The 19918-nt window shown below is 44.0% G+C and overlaps 1 protein-coding gene across 1 annotated transcript in view; it reads left to right on the top strand.

Moving 5' to 3' along the window:
- Positions 1-19918, top strand: part of TAFA3 (TAFA chemokine like family member 3) — a 130442-nt gene that overhangs the window by 46387 nt on the left and 64137 nt on the right. Inside the window, exons 2-3 of the mRNA XM_033918737.1 lie at positions 1268-1369; positions 3972-4084. Of these exons, the coding sequence (XP_033774628.1) occupies positions 3973-4084 (112 nt within the window). The 5' untranslated portion in view covers positions 1268-1369; position 3972. The remainder of the gene's footprint in view (positions 1-1267; positions 1370-3971; positions 4085-19918) is intronic.

Here is a 19918-nt window from a genome sequence, read left to right on the forward strand (position 1 = left end):
TGCCTGAGTCCACGAATTTGGAACCATGAATTTGCGGAGGTATACTGTATATGTGTATAAGTAAGCCATTTTCTAAAATCACTGTTTACATGTATATGCCAATTTTTATGTCTAAATCTGCTTTAACATATGTAAACAATGCATAAGGTTGATGCAGAGAAAAGGCTATACACAGGAGGGAGGCCTCAGATCCTACCTCAGATTACTGAGAGGGATATGAGTACCAGATGGCTCAAGTTCATCGGAGATGGGCTGAGCTGGCTCTGGGTTTCCCTCATACTATAAGTACATGCTTGAGTTGAGAGACAACTCGGGACTGGATCAGCCTACCTTTGGTGACCTGAAACCATCTGGTAAACTCCTGAAGATAATGGAGTTCTGCTCCCTCCTCTGCACTGAAACACACCACAGGGAGATTTGAGATAATGGCAGGTTGCGGCAAGAAAAGTTGAGATATCGACAGAATACCTGGGTACATCTTCTTTCTTTTAAAGCTAGCACAGCAGCGGCCCAGGCAATGCCAGGTGGCAGCTGTTGTGCCGAAAAGGAGAGCAGCTTTTGGGTTTCGCAGGGTACTTTGGCCACAGTGCCTCTTTCGCCAAGTGGATTGGTGGGGTCAGGCGAATGTGCTACCATGTGCTGTTCTCTTTCAAGATCGGGATTATTGGGCCTTATTAACTGCCCATCTGAAGAGAAACACTTAAGTTGGTGCAAATGTGCTTTCAAGCTTTGTAGGGACACACTTTCATTTCTAGGTCCTTTCGCTTCAAGAGCTGTTGTGGTCTTGAAAATGGGATATTTTATTTATTTAAAAAAATTTGTAGAATGCCTATTTTCTAAGCAGTTTCCGAGCAGTAAACATTCATAAAATAACTTGCAAACATCTTACAACATACAGGATTTTCTGCAACCTATATACGTGCATTAACAAGCAGCTGGAGTAGTAAAGTGTCCAGGAATATTCTAGAAAGCTGTCAGATACACCAATAATTAAAAAAAAAATATTCGGTGATATAAAATGGCCAGATTATAAACTCCAGGCCAGAGACTGAAGTATGAAGTTCCTCTGTAAAGATACAAATCTCTGTTGCAAAAAAACTTTAAAAAACCCCCTCCTGCTAAATTTTATTTTTTCTGAAAGGCATACCAGGAAGCTGCATGACCTGTCGCCCATTTCCTTGATATATTTGGACGTGGGCCGTCCTGTTTTGCAAAGCAGCTCCATATTTCTTCTTATTAAGTATTCGTCTCTTCCGCTTTCTTTCAGGTACGCCGATATTGGTTCTACGTGATGAAGACAGACTATATGTAGGACTGGCAGATGAGCTCACTCTAGCTGTGAAACCCAAATAAGAGCTCAATTTAAAAGGTAAATCTGTTATTGATCAAGTGGAGACTTCAAGTTTCAAGTTTATCTAAAATATTTGATTTGATCGCAAAATCCAAACCCAATGTGATTTACATTTAGTTAAAAATTAGGTTAAAATAAAAAAACAACAAGACAATTAGTACTAATTTTAATAAAATAATACATTTGAAAAAGGGAGGAGAATAAAAAGAGGATTAAATACAATTCATAAACAAATAAAAAAGGATAGGTAATGAAACAAGAGGTTGGGGGAAGGACTTAGGAGTCCTTTTATCAAGCCGCACTGGCGGGGTTAGCGCTTCAGACATTTCATCACGCGCTAACCCCTGCGGCCGGCTAAATAACTAACGTCTGCTCAATGGAGGCTTTAGCGGCTAGCGTGGCAGGCAGTTTAACACGTGGTATTACGTGCATTAAACCCCTACCGCAGCTTGATAAAAGGACCCCTTAATCCACTGTAAAATAATAAAATTTAAATGAATCAGTTAAAAGCGTCCTTAAAAAGCCAACTTTTTAGGAGACTTTTAAACTTACTAAGTAATGTTTCTTCTCTTATGTTGATCGAGAGCGAATTCCAAATTTGAGGGGCTGTAACAGAAAAAAAATCACATCCCTCCTTGACTAAATGAATTTTAGCGAGGGGACTACTAGTAAAGATTTTTCTTCGGATCTTAAGGATTTTGTGGGAATATATGCCCCCCCCCCCGCACTTTTTACAGTGAGCTATCACCGGCATATCACTGCCTTTGTCTGGAGGAGGTGTTGCTGCACTGTTGAATTTAAAACCACTCCCTAGCATGAAATGCTGCCTGAGTCGGTGGCGTGGCAAGGGTGATTGGCGCCCTCCCTCCTTCCCGACCCCACCTGCCACGTGCGCACATGCCCCCTTTCCCTTCCCCGTACCTCTTTAATTCTCCAGAGGCGAACAGCATCGCAATCTTGCTGCCCACATTGTGTCGGCTCTCCTCTGATGTTGCTTCCTAGGCGCGGGACCTGGAAGTGACGTCAGAGAGCCGACACCGATGCGGGCAGCAAGTTTGTGATGCTGCTCACGCCAGGAAAATTAAGGAGCTACTGTTTGGTTGAAATAATTATATGTGGCCAGGCTACATACATGCGCCCCCATGCTTCCATATATTCCTCAGTTCTTAATTCTATCTCAGAGGAGATCAAGAAAGAAATCTACACAAAAAGTGTGGTTAATAGTCAAAGCTTTGAGGAGTATTTGACTGCTTACTGAAATTAGTAAGATCACAGTCAGTCTCAACGCACTACCAGTGACTGGCCATTTTATTAGGAATTGATATCATTAATTAATTCATAATTAAACATACATAGTGGGTCCATCTTCCAATTACAATCCATTTACAAATTGCATACTTCAACAATATTCTATTGGTTCTATTGAAATCACATGGTTTTCTATTAATTTTACTTCGTTAGTAATTTCCCTTAGCAACAATGATTTAACTCATCACAATGCTATTTGTCTCACCTCTGACCCTTGCAGACATGTTCTCTTCTATTGCAAATATGTTTACCAGAAACTTTTTCATTTGCTAAACAATACATTCCTGTAGTCACATGATTTCTCCTAACTCTTCAAGCGACAATGTTATGACTCCAGCATCTTGTTCCAGACATTAAACCAAAATATTTTGTTCTATTAAGGAAAAATAGGTACTCTGCGTGCTGTCTTTGCTATGTCACAAGTTACTGAAGGATTTCTATTATTCAGCTACATCTTTTATATAATATTAGTGTCTTTTAAGGTCTTAACTAAAATTGTATTTAATACATATTGGTTATGGCCCCCCCCCCTTATATTCTGCATAATACAATTATCCCCATCAGCCGCACCTTGAATACTGTCTGCACTTCTGGTATCAGCATTTCGAAAAAGAATTAGAAAAGGTTCAGAGATAGGTGACAAAAATGATAATAAGGGATGGAATGACTTCTCTATAAGGAAAGGCTAAAAGAAATGGTGCTCTTCAGTTTGGAGAAGAGACGGCTCGGTGTGATATGATAGAGGTCTATACAATTCTGAGTGAAGTGCAAAGGGCAGATGTGTGTCGCTTGTTTACTCTTTCCAAAAATATTAGGACTAGGGGGCATGTGATGAAGCTACTAAGTAGTAGATTTAAATCAAACAGGAGAAAATATTTCTTCACACAACATATAACTAAACTTCTGTAATTTATTGGCAGAGAATGTGGTGAAAGCAGTTTGCTTAGTAGGGTTTAAAAAAGGTTTGGATAACTTCCTAAAAGAGAAGTCCATAAGCCATTATTTTGTAAACCGTATAAAAATTTATGTTATTATTAAGATGGATGTGGGAAAATCCACTACTTATTTCTGGGATAAGCAGCATAAAACATGTTTTACCCTTTGGGATCTTGCCAGATACTTGTGATGTGGGTTGGCCACTGTTGGGAAAAGGATATTGGGCTTGATGGGCCTTTTGGTCTCTCCCACTGTGGCAGTTCAGGGTAAACCAAATACCTGTACATATTTCTACTTCAATGAGTTAAAACCTTTTGATGTCTTACCTCCTTCTTAGTCATCGTATAATTGGGGTTTTTTGGTCTCTTCTTTTCAGAATGAGTGTAAGAGACTTGCAAAGTCTGGGCAAATGGATATTAGTGCTCAGCGTCTGCCTTATTTCCATGTGGGGAAGATTAACATTTGCCTCAACCCACCGAATCCATTCAGGTAAGAAGCCATTTGTATGACATATTCCCTCCTATCCAGCACCCATGTGCGTCTTATGAGGGAGAGGGTGCTTGCAAGGAAAGTGCAAGACCAGGTTGGACGTCCTACTCCATGCTGGACAGTTTTGCTCTCTTGATGAGGCTACGGGGAGCTTGGCGACAGCAGGGTGGTCAGAACTTCTCTCCAAATATGGAACCTGATGTTTTAAGGTAGGAATCAGTGGATAGAAAAGACCAAAGGAAAGAGGATGGGAATTGGGCAAGTAAGAGCACAGGCTCTCAACACCAGCTGGCATGGAAACATGATTCGGTTTGCTCTTCTGGATGAATTTTGGTTTCATCTTAGAATAAGTTCTTATGTGATTATTTGTGACTGTCTTGTGACGTCTGTGATCTGGGCTGTTACTGGTCCCAGATAAATAAACGCGTTGCCAGAGGTTGTGGTAAGAACGGATAGCGTAGCTGGTTTTAAGAAAGGTTTGGACAAGTTCCTGGAGGAAAAGTCCGTAGTCTGTTATTGAGAAAGACATGGGGGAAGCCACTGCTTGCCCTGGATTGATAGCATGGAATGTTGCTACTCTTTGGGATTCTGGAATGTTGCTACTCTTTGGGATTCCGGAATCTTGCTGTTCTTTGAGATTCTGCCTGGAACCTTGATACTCTTTGGGGTTCCAGAATCTTTTGTTACTCTTTGGGGTTCCAGAATCTTGCTACTGTTTGGGGTTCTAGAATCTTGCTGTTCTTTAAGATTCTGAATGGAATGTTGCTACTCCTTGGGTTTTGGCCAGGTACTAGTGACCTGGACTGGCCACCGTGAGAACGGGCTACTGGGCTTGATGGACCGTTGGTCTGACCCAGTAAGGCTGTTCTTCTTGAATTTATGTGTGAGGATCTATAACATTGCAAAAGAAAGTGGATTTGACGAGCGTTCTCTTCCTTTTCTGCTGTCATCTTCTATCTTTCAATAACTTTGGGGTTTGGATTGGAAGCGAGGCTTTCTTTGGGAGGGTCAGGATTGGCTTCAGGGGGGAGCAGGGAAGGAGGTGGGGGTATCTGAGCAGGGGTGCTGGATTGGCTTTGGGGGGATTGGGTGTCTATGTGTGTTGGGGTGGGGGTTGCTCACAGTCCGCGAGTGCCACATCTTATAGCTGCTTCCAGGTGTGTAGCACAGTGGTTGTGCAATTAGCTCTGTGCCCTGGTGCTAAATGCAGGGAAGATTCAGGGCATTCCTCCTGCTTTCACCACCCAGGGGCCCCGTGTCTGAATCTGCGGTTTCTACTTTGAAATTGATGAAAAAATGATACTGCAGACATGAGGGGGAAGGTGTGGCTCGCTGGTAGAGCTGCTGTCTCTGCACCGAGGTTGTGAGATCAAATCCCAGTGCTGGGCAAGTCACTTAATCCTCCAGTGCCCAGAGCAAGAAAAAGTCAGTATATAGCCCCCCCCCCCCCATTCCATTCCAAGTAAGTAATGAGCTTGCAAATTACTGCCATATTAAAAACACAGCAATAACCTGCAGCTCCCTGTGAAATTTCTTCCTTCCTATCAGTGCTTGAGTGGCACCTGAAGACCTTCTTATTCAAGGATGCATTCGACTGATGAATTTCTTTCCTTCCCTAGTGTATTAACCTTTAAATGTCTTTCTCTCCTATTCAAAATTGTAGTTCTCCCCTCTAACCCCTTGTAATCAAAGTAATTATGTCTGTCCGTCCGACTTGTAAGTGTTAAATATTTGTTTTCCATATTTTATAATTTTACTATTCTACACTGCCTAGAAGTTACTATAACCGGTATAACAAATTTTAATAAAACTTAAAAACTTGATATTAAAATAATATATATGCTGCCCAATAACAAGAAAATCTCTGGTAGTCTAGTGGCTCTGTGTCTCAACCCAACCCTCCTGTCCCCAAAAACTGTCTGCATCGGTCTTGTACTTGTTGTCTAGCAGCATCCCCCCCATTCCACTTCACATATATGGTATCCTCACACAGAGCGGAGAAGCACCCTTGTGGTTATAGCAGTAGGTAAGCCAGGGTTCCAATCCCACTTCCCTTTATAGCCGTGGCCGAGTCACTTTGTTCTTCTCTCTGCCAGATAGAACTGAGATTGTGACTATAACTTGGCTTGAGCTCACATTTGAAGACGAGTGATTAAATGCAAACCCTATAGGGTGCCTGTCTGATGCCAAAGTCCACACTCATTATACATAGTATAAAGCTTAATTTAAATGCCAGGATGTTAGCAGATATTAGAGGTGACATGATAGAAACCTTCAAAATCCTGAAGGGCATAGAGAAGGTAGACAGGGACAGATTCTTCAGACTGTGGGGAACCACAAGTACAAGGGGGCACTCGTAGAAATTGAAAGGGGACAGGTTTAGAACAAATGCTAGGAAGTTCTTTTTTACTCAGAGGGTGGTGGACACATGGAACGCGCTTCTGGAGATTGTGATAGGCCAGAGCACACTACAGGGGTTCAAGGAGGGGCTGGATAGGTTCCTAAAGGATAAGGGGATCGAGGGGTACAGATAGAAGTAGAGGTAGGTTAAAGAAATAGTCAGGAACCACTTCACAGATCATAGGCCTGATGGGCCGCCGTGGGAGCGGACCGCTGGGCGCGATGGACCTCTGGTCTGACCCAGTGGAGGCAACTTCTTATGTTCTTATGGTTCTTATTAGTTGGGAGATATCCTGAATCAAGGATGGAGGGGGAAAGCATGGCACCTTTTTGCTAGCAGATGAGCCTGTGGAAGGGGGGGGGATGGGGCAGGGGCGATAGAAAAACAATTTCAGCAGCCTGGCACTTAATGCTGGCAAATGCGGTATGCACCGTTTCGGCTGTTTGTTCTGGAGTTGTCAGCAGGGCTTCACTGATTCACTGCAGTGCTGTTTATCTTTTCCTCAGCACACAGGAAAGTCGATGAAAATGTGATTTGCAAATGCAGTTCTTGTTCTTAAGAACATTTCATTTTTCACTGCTGTGGTGAAGCTTAAAAAAAACACAAAAAAGGTAGGCTGCAGCCTAATGTGTTCCCTCAGAGCAGTACTGGAAGTTGGTTGATGAGGCGGAAGCTCTCAGTACCTAAGCTGCTTGCTCAGTTAATACCGCTATAAAAGGGTCCCAGAACTTTATTTATTGGGATTTAACTGCCTTTATGAAGAGATTCACCCAAGGTGATGTACAGCGGGGACATCTTCACATAAATCGTACTATTTTGTTAACAGCAAAGCAAAATAAAATACTGAGCGGAGTGGAAAGGGTAGATGTGAATCACTTGTTTACTCTTTCTAAAAATACTAGGACCAGGGGGAATGCGATGAAGCTACTAAGTAGTAGATTGAAAACAGAGGCCACATCATTGTCAAACCTGTCCTTAAAAAACCCCAAAAAGAGATGGACCACACAACTAGATTGCGGCCCTCAAGGAGGGACTTTGAGACCCCTGATCTAGAACAATTTCAACGACTCCACGACTTCCAGTCAGGCTTCAGACCATCGTTGAACATGGGAATGGTAAGCGCCTACCTCCAAGTTGGAGACCTGCTCCAGCTTGACCTCAGCAGTCCTTTCGGCCTAGTAGACCATGTGACTTTGCTTAGACTCTTTCAGACTAGAAGGCAGTGGCGTGCGGTCAGGGCCTTCAGGGTATTTGCCCCGCCCCCCTAAAGGCCCTGAGGGCACTGCTCTGAATTTTATTGGTTGGACAGGCATCAGGCAGATGCTGCTCAGCCAATCAAAGTCAGATCGGTCATGTCAGGGCCTTCAGAGGCGTTCGGAGAATCCCCAGCTCAAGAGCCCTGCTTTTTTTTCGTTTGTTTGTTTGATGCAGTTTGACTGGTTGAGCAGGCTGCCTACTCAAGAAATCAAAATGAATCGAGCAAAAAGTAAGTAAAAACAAAAAAGAAGCAGAGCTGTAGCAGCACCTGCTATCAGGCCTATAGGTATGACCATCTTAGTCCTCCCAGTTTACCCAGTTGCTGTATTTACTGTGTCACCACAGACTCTCCTTAATTTAAACTAAACTAAAACTTAGTTTTATAGACCGAGTCATCAAGGAAGAGGCACTCGACTCGGTTTACAATAATGTAAAACATAAAAACATAAATTTGACAAGAAAAAGTAGACTGAAAGAGTTAATTTCCAAAATGTTTAGCAAACAAAAAAGTTTTCAGAACTTTCCGGAATAAAGCAAAAGAACCTAAACTTCTTAATGTAAGTGGTAGAGCATTCCGGAATTCGGTTAATTTAAAAGCAAAAGAATAACTAAGGGCGCAGAATGGCGTGCGCTAAATTCCCCCCCGCGCTAGCCGCTACCGCCTCCTCTTGAGCAGGCGGTAGTTTTTCGGGTTGCACGCACTAATCCGGTGCCTGCACTAAAAACGCTGGCGCACCTTTTGTAAAAGGAGCCCTAAATCTCTTAAAGGTTCTGTTTGTACCACTGAGAGACTGAAATGTAAGATTTCATTTTTGAGAACTTCTGGCACGATGGGATCTATGAACATTCCAGTCTAAATGAATCAAAGTGGCGAAAATGCCAAATAGGATCTTAAATGCACTTGAATTGAATTCAGAGATACACTGGAAGCCAATGGAATTCCTTGAGCAGAGGCGTGACGTGATCAAATTTACTCTTACCGAAGATAAGTTTAGCCTGTATTAATTGAAGTCTCTGCAGACTGACCGTTGAAAGACCCAAATACACACTGAATTGAATTGCAGTAATCCAGTCTTGATTGTCTTTCTCACCTCCTTTATTGTCTCCCCTTTACTTATCCACCCAGGCCCCTAGAACACCCATAAAAACTTGCCCTTCCTTGAATTTATTTCTTTGTATTTATATTAAGTGCATGAAGTATCTTGGTGCAGGTCACCTCCTGGGAAGTCTTGCACTGGTACTTCTTTTGCTACCCTGTTTGATATACTGTATATGTATTTTTTATCATCTCTCCACATGCCATTGACCTCAGAAACTGTTATGTGGGACAGGTACAAAGGTACGGCTGAATTGAAACAACTCCCATCAAAACGAGGAAGAAAGGCAGGGCCTTAACTAGGACACACAAGACAAAAGCCTTACTCGAAGAGTGTGAGCACTCCGCAGGCGTGCAACCCCCACAGAGCCTTTCATAAACACCCCTGCCACCTCCGCAATCCAGGCATAGAACTCGCCAGCTTTCATTGAGGCAGTTAAACAAGCCGGCACGTGTGCTTCTTAACCTAGAATTCCCTTTTCTTCTCATTTGAGTAAATGTGTATTGCATGGCAAATCGGAAAGAATTTGAAATAAGTTACATTGTTGGACTTGATTCCTTCTTGCTCTGTTTTTTGAATTCTTGTTTAATACCTTCTGCATAGAAAATGACAAGGGGACAAATTCAGCCCCAGTCCCCGCAGGAACTCAATTTCCCTGTCCAGTCCCCGTGAGTTTTTTGTCACTGACCCTGTCCCATTTCTATAAGCTCTGCCTTAACGGTACATGCATCGAACACTTATGATTTTAAAGTGTCTGAGGCTTGTGCAGATGAGGACGGAGCTTAGGCATTGGTGGAATGAGGCATTATGACATCACAATCTGAGCTATAGAATGTTGCTACTTATGATTTTAAAGTGTTTGAGGCTTCTGCAGATGAGGACGGAGCTTAGGCATTGCTAGAATGAGGCATTATGACATCACAATCTGAGCTCTAGAATGTTGCTACTTAGGATTTGAAAGTGAGGCTTGTGCAGATGAGGATGGAGCTTAGGCATTGGTGGAATGAGGCATTATGACATCACAATCTGAGCTCTAGAATGTTGCTACTTAGGATTTTAAAGTGTTTGAGGCTTGTGCAGATGAGGACGGAGCTTAGGCATTGGTGGAATGAGGCATTATGACATCACAATCTGAGCTCTAGAATGTTGCTACTTAGGATTTTAAAGTGTTTGAGGCTTGTGCAGATGAGGACGGAGCTTAGGCATTGGTGGAATGAGGCATTATGACATCACAATCTGAGCTCTAGAATGTTGCTACTTAGGATTTTCAAGTGTTTGAGGCTTATGCAGATGAGGACGGAGCTTAGGCATTGGTGGAATGAGGCATTATGACATCACAATCTGAGCTTTAGAATGTTGCTACTTAGGATTTTAAAGTGTTCGAGGCTTGTGCAGATGAGAACGGAGCTTAGGCATTGGTGGAATGAGGCATTATGACATCACAATCTGAGCTCTAGAATGTTGCTACTTAGGATTTTAAAGTGTTTGGGGCTTGTGCAGATGAGGATAGAGCTTGCAGGAATGGGGCAGTGGTGGGAAAAGAACTTGCTGGGATGGGAAAATTGAGTTCCTGCGTGGATGGGGAAAAATTTGTCCCTGTGTCATTCTCTACTTGGGAGAACAGTATAGAAAATTGAATAAATAAATAGTATGAAAGGTTTTAGCTTCTGATAACCAGAGCTATTGTTGTGACATCATAATGCCTCATTCCACCAATAAGAGCCAACCTCATCAGTGATGTCACAATGGTGGATTGTCCTACACTTGGCTCACTTTTACTACATTTTGATTTCTAGAGTGATGCAGTGGTTAAAGCTACAGCCTCAGCACCCTGAGTTGTGGGTTCAAACCCACGCTGCTCCTTGTGACCCTGGGCAAGTCACTTAATCCCCCCATTGCCCCAGGTACATTAGATAGATTGTGAGCCCACCAAGATGGGGAAAAATGCTGAATAAATTCATGTAAACCCTTTTCTTTAGGAGAACAGTATAAAAAAGTGAATAAATAAATCATTTATAATTATTTATGTTAATTAGCTTATTTACCCCCCCCCCCCAAAAAAAAAAAAAAAAGGTTCAGTTTGTAACTTTGGCCACAGCGGTAACAGCTCCAACGCTCATAGGAATTCTTTCTTGAAATTTTTCTTTCCGAGTACATTTTTTGCTATAAAATTTTAAAGGCCAGGGTCAAACTCTTGAACTTGGTACCAGCTATCAGAGGCAGGCAGTGGAGGTCTGCTAATGCCAGTGCCATAGGAATCTGAGAGCTGCACGCAGCTGCATCTGTGCAGACTGGGATTACTTGATCAACAACATAAAGAGCAGGTCTAAACTGGAAACGTTACAAAAATCAAGGCTGGAAATGATTGCAGAGTGAACAACAGCTGCAAACCCCTGCAATTGCCCCAGATGATGAAAAGTCCTGCTGCAGATATTTCTGGCTCTACAATCATTCCATCCAATAAGGCCCTTAGGCTATGACCCAGGTCTGTTCCAGACATAACAGAATCCTCTAAAATTATTGATGGATATTCAATTCCCTGATTCTTCTTTCTAACCCAAAGTGCTTTGACTTAAGTGAATTTATTTTAATGTATTACACATTTACAAGATGATTACTGCCAAATATTGATTGAGGACGTTCAACTATGATTGCTGTTTCCTGTTTAATTTGTGAAGAGCAGGTAACATAATGCCAAAGCCAGCAATTATCTTGGCCACTGGCCAACGGTATATATGAAATAGAAAGCGTGAAGTAGGTGTTTTGGGGGATTCTACATTGCACTGGGAATCAAACTGGTTTGGCGTAAATGAACAACGTAAATGAATAGCCCTACTGGATCAGACCAATGGTCCATCTTGCCCAGAATCCTGTTTCCACATTGGCCAATCCAGGTCGCAAGTACTTGGCAAAAACCCAGGTCAATGACCTCTGAGTACTGTGCTCAGACTGGATCAGTAGACGATACCCAGATTATTAATTGTGACAAGTCAACATGTCAAATTCAGGCCATCTGTCCTCTTCTCCTGTGCTCCTTTGCTCCTGTACTCAACAATAGCCCTAAGTGACTTGCCCAGGGTCACAGGGAGCAGCACTGGGTTTTGATCTCATAACCTCTGGGTGCAGAGGCAGCAGCTCTACCAGTGAGCCACACCTTCAGTTTGTCCCAGTATGGCAATTCTTATGTGAGCTGAGTATAGGACAATCAAGCCATTGTGACATCACTGATGTGATTGGCTCTTAGGCATTGGTGGAATGAGGCTTTATGATGTCACAGTCTCAGCTCTGGAATGTTGCAACTCTTTGGGTTTCTGCCAGGTACTTGGGACCTGGGTTGGCCACTGTTGGAAACAGGATACTGGGCTTGATGGACCTTCAGTCTGTCCCAGAATGGCAATTTTTAAGTGAGTCAAGTATAGAACAGTGAAGCCATTGTGACATCACTGGTGAGTTTGGCTCATAGGCATTGGTGGAATGAGGCTTTATGACATCACAATCTCAGCTCTGGAATGTTGCTACTCTTTGGGTTTCTGCCAGGTACTTGTGACCTAAATTAGCCATTGTTGGAAACAGGATACTGGGTTTGATGAAAGGGAATGGGGACTTGTATACTGCCTTTTTGTTGCTTTGGCCACTGGAGGATTAAGTGACATGCCCAGGGTCACAAGGAGCAGCACTGGGTTTTGATCTCACAACCTCTGGGGAGGGGCTGGATATTATGAGATCTCACCATGCCTGAAAGATACCCTTTGCAGCAGTAAGTCGAAATCTTATCATGAGAAAAACCATTATGTCTTCTAATACAATATGTACAATATTTTCTTGCTGTACAGACAGTAGGTGTTTAAAATATATTTTACAGAGGTAAATTCTTCAATGAAATTTTCTTCTGTTTATTGAGTCAAGGATAGTAGGTTAATAAGAAAAACCCCTATTAATCTTTGAGATAAAAGTGGAATCACTGAAGCCAGTGTGCCGGCCAGCATGCTAATGACTTCTGATTAGCAGCCTTTCTCCAAGCCGTGACTGGGCCTGAGCAGCCACATAAATCAGACCTTGAGATTAAGACGTTTCCGAACGGCGCGGGGAGCAACTTTCTGGTGACGAACGACTCGTCAGGAAATTAATTCCTCACGGAGGTTGACAAGCTTTAATTGGTGACTGCGGTTTGTTTCTCCTCCTAGGCCTATTAGCGAGATGTTGTCGGCAACTTTAAATTGAAGTCATTAATGCTTATCATCGTTGCAGCGCCCCTTGCCTTAATGAGAATTCATCGTTTAACATTGGGTTGGGCAAAAAAAAAAAAAAAGCCTTACAGGCTGGAGTTTTCAGATGAGAAGTACAACATCTTATTTTAGACGATGTACATAAAGTGAACTGTTGGGATTTTATTTTACAGATCTGTGTGAGGTGACCACCTAGTCCCATGTGATAAGGGACAGGCTGAACCAGCCACGATTTCACTCCGGGATATCTCTGGATACGTGGCCTGGGTTTTCTCAAGCTTGTTCTGTTGCCAGTAGAGTCATTGGAATATTCACAAAGGACATGCATGTGATACTTTACATAGTGACAATCCCACCCAGGACTTATGCGTGCTGGCTTAAAACACTTCCTGTTAGTGCTGTGAGCAGGGTGTGGAACTTACAAGTGTTCGTGCTCCCGTTTGGGGTGTGTGTGTGTGTGGGAGGGGGAGAACTCCCTCCCCACTACACTAAAAACTGCCAAATACCCCCAAAACTAAGGAAAACGGCGATTTTCAGTGTAGTGGTGTGGGGGGTGTTCCCCCTCAACCCCCTGAACGGAAGCGCAAACACTTGTAAGTTTACTGGGGAGGTCCTCCCCCCCACACCCCCTCACAGCGCTAACAGGAAGTGTTTTAAGCCGGTGCACATCAGTCCAGCGTGCAGGGCAGGATTAACCAAAAGGCCAAGTAGGCATGTGCCTAGGGCCCGAAATGGTCAGGGGGGGCCCGATGAAGGAAGGCGTCAACATTGTTTTTTCCAAAGAGCAATGGGCCCCTACAGCATCGATCGGCAACGCGGGCCCCACCCCGATCGGCAATGTGGCTCCCCCCATCGACGGAAAGTAAGACGAGCAAGCAACGCGGGTAAGAAAGGCAACGGGAACTGTAATTTTGCAAGCGGTGCTGCTTGCCCAAAGCTTCCCTCCAACGCAGTTTCCTGTTTCCGCCTGGGCGCATGGTGGGGTGGGGGGGGGGGGCAGGGGGCCCAGTGTACTTGTGTGCCTAGGGGCCCTGCCCTGCCAGTGTGGGATTGTCCGACACACTTCTGTTACGGTACCCTTTGCATACGTGTGAAAGGCACGTGCAGTTGTGCACACAACTGTTCTAGAAGTTTTATAGACACTGTTCTAGAAGTTTTATAGTGGAGCACAGGAGGGATATGAGTGCTTCTCCTACGTATACATGCAACTTATGGAATATTTTATTATGCTTCTTGGATGGTTCATTTGGACACAACACACCCACTTATGTCTGCCATTGACCTAGCATAAGTGGTCACACCTACATTTAGACATACCACTCTGGGTTTATACTAGTACACTTCTCCCTCGTCATTCGTGGGGGATACGGGCAGAGCCGGACCACGAATGCCGAAAAACCGCGATTATCCGGCTCTGACCCACCCCCACCTCCCTGCCGCCTTCCTGGCCTTACCTGGTGGTCTAGAGGGTTTTTGGGGCAGGAGCGATCTTCCTACGCTCCTGCCCCGTGCAGATCGCCATCGGGAAATGGCTGTAGGGAGTTCCCGACGTAGTCTCGAGAGCATAGGACAATCAAGCCACTGTGACATCACTGATGAGGTTGGCTCTTATTGGTGGAATTAGGTGTTGTGACATCACAATCTCAGCTCTGGTTGCCACAGACCGAAAGTCTTCACACTATGAGGAGATGCTGAAAAGTTCTCAGCCCAACCTACCAACTTCCTAAATTCTGAGTGTTATTTTGCCACTGGAGCTGAAAAGTGTTATCTTATTTGTTAAGTGCCAATTTGCAGAAACAAAATTCTATGTTTTTTGACATAGTTTCAGATCATTGATTGAACTATATCCATGTCATTCTCTTCTTATTTGGGCTAAGAACTTTTTAGCAACCCCTCATATGTTTCTGGATGATAAGATTTGAAAGGCCCCCAAAGGAAAAAACTGCACAGGTGTTTGGGGAACCGTTGCTTAATTCTCAGAAGGAACCCTGCAGCTTCCATGTCAAACACATAATCTGATTTGCATTTTCAGATTGAATCGATAGGAAGCCCTTTCAGGCTGAAGTAATGATAATAAGAAAAAAAAAAAAAAAGTTTTCCTTCAGGCTATCTTGGAGGAATCCTATTGCTTTTATTACACATGTTCTAAAACCACAATCCCCTTTTTTCCACAGATGACTGACATGAAGGAAAGATTATGGCTAAGAGTTGAATGATTTGAATGCAGTGCATTCGACACAGCTTCCTGAATTGTATACTAACCATATGATTCAGCTTAATCTCCCAATTCCTGCTGGGTTTGGTACACCAAAGGTGTGTCCATTAGTCTAACAGTTATGATGTAGATAAAATACCAGGGACATCATAAGAATATGTGATAATGGCATTTCCCCCTAGGCACTTAATACATTTGGTTTGATAAGAGTATATCAGTGAGGAAGCAGGAGATGTTGGCTTAGAAGGGATAGTGGGTACAGTATAAGAACAGTGATTAGTACACGTGAGGTCCATTTTGTATCAGTGGTATGATAATAATAATAATAATAACTTTATTTTTGTATACCGCCATACCCAGAAGAGTTCTAGGCGGTTCACATCAATTAAACAGAGTTACAAGTGGTTTACATCAATTGAGCGTGGTTACAAGCGGTTCAATATCAAATTGATCAAAGTTGCCAGGGGGGGTGAGGGAGAGGAAGTAGAGGGGAGAGGGGTTATTTAGTTAGGAAGGGGCATTAGGATCCTGGTCTTGGAAGAGGCGGGTTTTGAGTAGTTTTCTAAAGCCGAGGTAGTTGGGGGCCTTGAGGGCCATTTGGGATAACCATGGGTTTAGCTTGGTGGCTTGGAAGGCGAAGGTTTTGTCGAGGAATTTTTTAGAGTGGCAAAGTTTTAGGGAGGGGTAGGCGAAGAGTTGGATTCGCCGGGAGTCCTTGATGCTGTGATTCAGGGCGAAGTGAGGGATGATGTAGCTTGGGGATAAACCAAATATTGTTTTATAGCAGAAGCAGGCGAATTTGAATAGGACTCTGGATTCTAATGGTAGCCAATGGAGTTTGCGGTAGAAAGGGGTGATGTGTTCCCATTTTTTCAGGCCAAATATGAGGCGGACAGCGGTGTTCTGGATCATTTTGAGTCTCCTGATGGGTATATTTAACTGCTGTGTACCAGAAAAAGCATTGGGATTATGACTCTGAGGGCTAGATTCTCAAAAAGTCGCGTTAGAAACCGATGGTCCGCTATCGCAGCCGTTATAGTAGCGATTTTTAAAAAGCGAGTCATTCTCCAAAAAGCGCTCATGCAAAAGAGGTTGGCGGAGAATAGCAAAGATTTGCTAAATTTGCATGTGCCCAACGCTGGTGATGGGCACGTGCGCATAATAAATGACCCCCCCCCAAGAAATTGAGCCACATTAGTCAAGCAACCCTCCACCTGACAGCGGGAGAGATGCCCACTCCCTCCCGCCGCCACGCAACCCCCCGTGCCTCTGATGCCCCCCTGCCCTCTCCCCTTTACTTTACTGAGATGGCTGGCCAGAGGGATGCCTACTCCCTCCAGCCAGCATGCCCACTTCTTCCTAATGGTGAGCCTTCCCCTCCCCAGTGCATCCTGGGATGCACTGAGGAGGGGCCTGAGGCTCTGATTGGCCCCTCATATGGGTACAAGTGGATCGATTTTTCACTCCATCAAAAATTGCAAAGACTAGGGGACACTCGATGAAGTTACAGGGAAATACTTTTAAAACCGATAGAAGGAAATATTTTTTCACTCGGAGAATAGTTGAGCTCTGGAACGCATTGCCAGAGGATGTGGTAAGAGTGGATAGCGTAGCTGGTTTTAAGAAAGGTTTGGACAAATTCCTGGAGGAAAAGTCCATATAGTCTGTTATTGAGAGAGACATGGGGGAAGCCACTGCTTGGCCTGGATTGGTAGCATGGAATGTTGCTACTCTTTGGGTTTTGGCCAGGGACTAGTGACCTGGATTGGCCACTGTGAGAACGGGCTACTGGGTTTGATGGACCATTGGTCTGACCCAGTAAGGCTATTCTTAGGTTCTTATGTTCTGAACTCCCCCCCCCCCTACTTTTTCCCAAAGAATTTGTAATCTAAGTGGGCAATAAAAGATCCGAGTGATTTGCCCAATGTCTTCATGTCTGTGAAGGAAGTAGGTTTCAACCCTAGTTTCTCTGCTTCTTAGCTGATTTACGCTGACCATTAGGCCACTTTCTTTTCTTTCTAGGTGATGCAATAATAATGTACACAATGACATCAAGGGTTTAAATTCACCTAAATTATTTACTGTAGCCAGTGGTGAAGTAAGGGGGCAATCCGCTCCAGGCACTGTTTTCGTAGGGGCACTGTACCCGTCCTCCTTTCTGTGTGCCACTTCCCTTCCCCTGTACTTCTGTAACGTTCCTGGCACGAGCAGCAACCCCCAATCTGCTGCTGCGCCTGCCTCAGCTCTTCTTCTGATGTCACTTCCTGGACCCGCACCTAGAAAGTGACATCAGAGGAAGAGTCCAAGCTGGTGCGACAGCAGGTTGGGGGGGGGGGGGGGCTGCTGCTCGCACCAGGAATGTTACAGAGGGGGAAAGGGAAGCATGGCAGGCGGGCGTGGAAGGAGCGTGCCCCGGTGGGGGGTGGCAGAGAAGAGTGCTGGGGAGGGGCACCTCTCACTCTCACAAAGCCCAAATGATATCTCAGGTGGTGGAAGAATCTCACCCAGAAAATCCTGCCACCTGTAGGCAGGGTAGGTTGTTCCTACCCAATATCTTTGTCTGCATTACAAGCAGCAGAAACTGAAAAGAGTTTTTTCTTTGGCTCTTAGTGGAAAGAGGTGGGAGCTATCTGTTTGCTGGCTAAGATTTCAGCCTGGAAGTCATTAATCTGTGTCCCAACAGAGCTGCTAAAACCACTGGAGCTAAGTCCCTCTACAGCTGGAACCTGGAATCAGCAAATTTACCTGACGGTCAGATGCATGAAAAGAGATTTTTGCAGTTTGTTTCCGCTGCCTCTGCACTTTGCCGTGGAAAATGATTGAGTCACAGCACAAAAGATGTCAAAGGGGGCTGAACGCTTTCCCTGCGACACGAGTTACTTCTAAATCTATAAAACATCTACCTTTTTTTTTTAAATATCTTTATTAGCAATTGCAAAGGGATCATAGGTTGTATGACCTCTACCGATTTTAAGCAAGAGAGGGTACAATACTTTGCAGCTTCTCGTTTAGATAATGAGTTGAACATGATAATAATAATAATAATAATAATTTTATTTTTATATATCGCCATACCCGGCGAGTTCTAGGCGGTTTACATCAGTTAGATTAGGATCTGCGTTGACAAGCAGATTTACAACAATTTATCAGCTATATAACAAATTTTGACCGAACTTGATAGAGGAGGAGGGGGGATTGGGGAAGGTCGGGAATAGAGAAGCTATCGTGGAGGAGGAGAAGAGCAGGGGGGCGAATTAGGGGGGCGAAGTGTAATGAAAATTGGGGGGGGCCCTTAGGGGGTTTTGTTCGCTGAATAGGTCAGTTTTGAGTGATTTTCTGAAGTCGAGGTAAGTGGGGGCCTCGAGTATCATTTGGGCAAGCCATGAATTCAGCTTGGCTGCTTGGAAGGCGAAGGTTTTGTCTAGGAATCTTTTGAGGTGACAAAGTTTTAGCGAGGGGAAGGCGAACAGCTGAATTCTACGGGATTTCTTGTTGGTGTAGTACCGGTTAAAATGAGGATTGATGTAACTTGGAGATGAACCATTTACCGATCTGTAGCAGAAGCATGCGAATTTAAAAATAACTCTAGATTCGAATGGCAGCCAGTGAAGTTGGTGGAAGAAGGGGGTGACGTGTTCCCATTTCTTTAGGCCAAAGATGAGACGCACGGCGGTATTTTGGATTATTTTTAGTCTCCTGGTAGTTTTCTTCGTGGCGTTAAAGTAAATGATGTTGCAGTAGTCAAGAATGCTGAGGATGGAAGATTGAACAAGTAGGCCGAAAGAAGTGTCGTCGGAAGTATTTTTTTATGGTGCGTAGCTTCCAAAGTACGGAGAAGCTTTAGCGTATTAGTGTGGGAGATTTTATGTTTCTTAAGAGCCAAGTTGACTACGATGGATTTGTGAGGTAGTTGGGTCTTGTGGAAACCAGGTGCAGTGTTCCTGGCATTTCAGTTCAAGTATTTTTGACGCTGGTAATCCAGAGAAAGGGGTTCGCCATATTTTGTCCCTACAGTTCAGAAGGGTCTTGTGCACAGGGATCGTAATGAAGAGTTTTCCACTGGCTGGTACTGGTGATCTCCCTGTGAGGATATAAAGATGGGTAGCTAGTTTCTGAAGAAATTTTGGGTAGATTAGGTCTTCTGGTAGCGGAGTGGGCTGTGGTTCGGCATGGCCCTCTGAGGCGGGGTTAAGGCATGGCTATGGTTAAGAGGAAGCCGTCGTCGGAGTCGCAGCCAGTGTCTGGGTCAAGGTGCATTTTGGCCGTTGTTCCGTACGTTTCGCTCTGCGCAGTCTGTGCTATATAGTGTGTGTTGCTGTAGCATTAGGAACTAATCTGCCTTTAAACCGGTTCCAGCCAATTTAGCGTTCATGTATTTTAGCGGCGGATAATTAAAACGGCTTACCTTGGTCTTTTCCGAGTTTTCTAGCAGTCTCCGATACTGCCATGCAAATGTAGTATAACGAGGCCATTAATATTAAAATGAGCACTCCGAGTGATTCTCTGACCTCGTTGTGCCACATTTACATTCCATTCCATTCGAGATTTCTATTCCGCCATTACCTTGTGGTTCAAGGCGGATTACAAAAAGAGTTATAGATGGAGGGTTACAAAGTAAGATCACATGTCATTTCCAAG

This window comes from Geotrypetes seraphini, chromosome 13 (assembly GCF_902459505.1).
Source record: "Geotrypetes seraphini chromosome 13, aGeoSer1.1, whole genome shotgun sequence".
Taxonomy (NCBI): domain Eukaryota; kingdom Metazoa; phylum Chordata; class Amphibia; order Gymnophiona; family Dermophiidae; genus Geotrypetes; species Geotrypetes seraphini.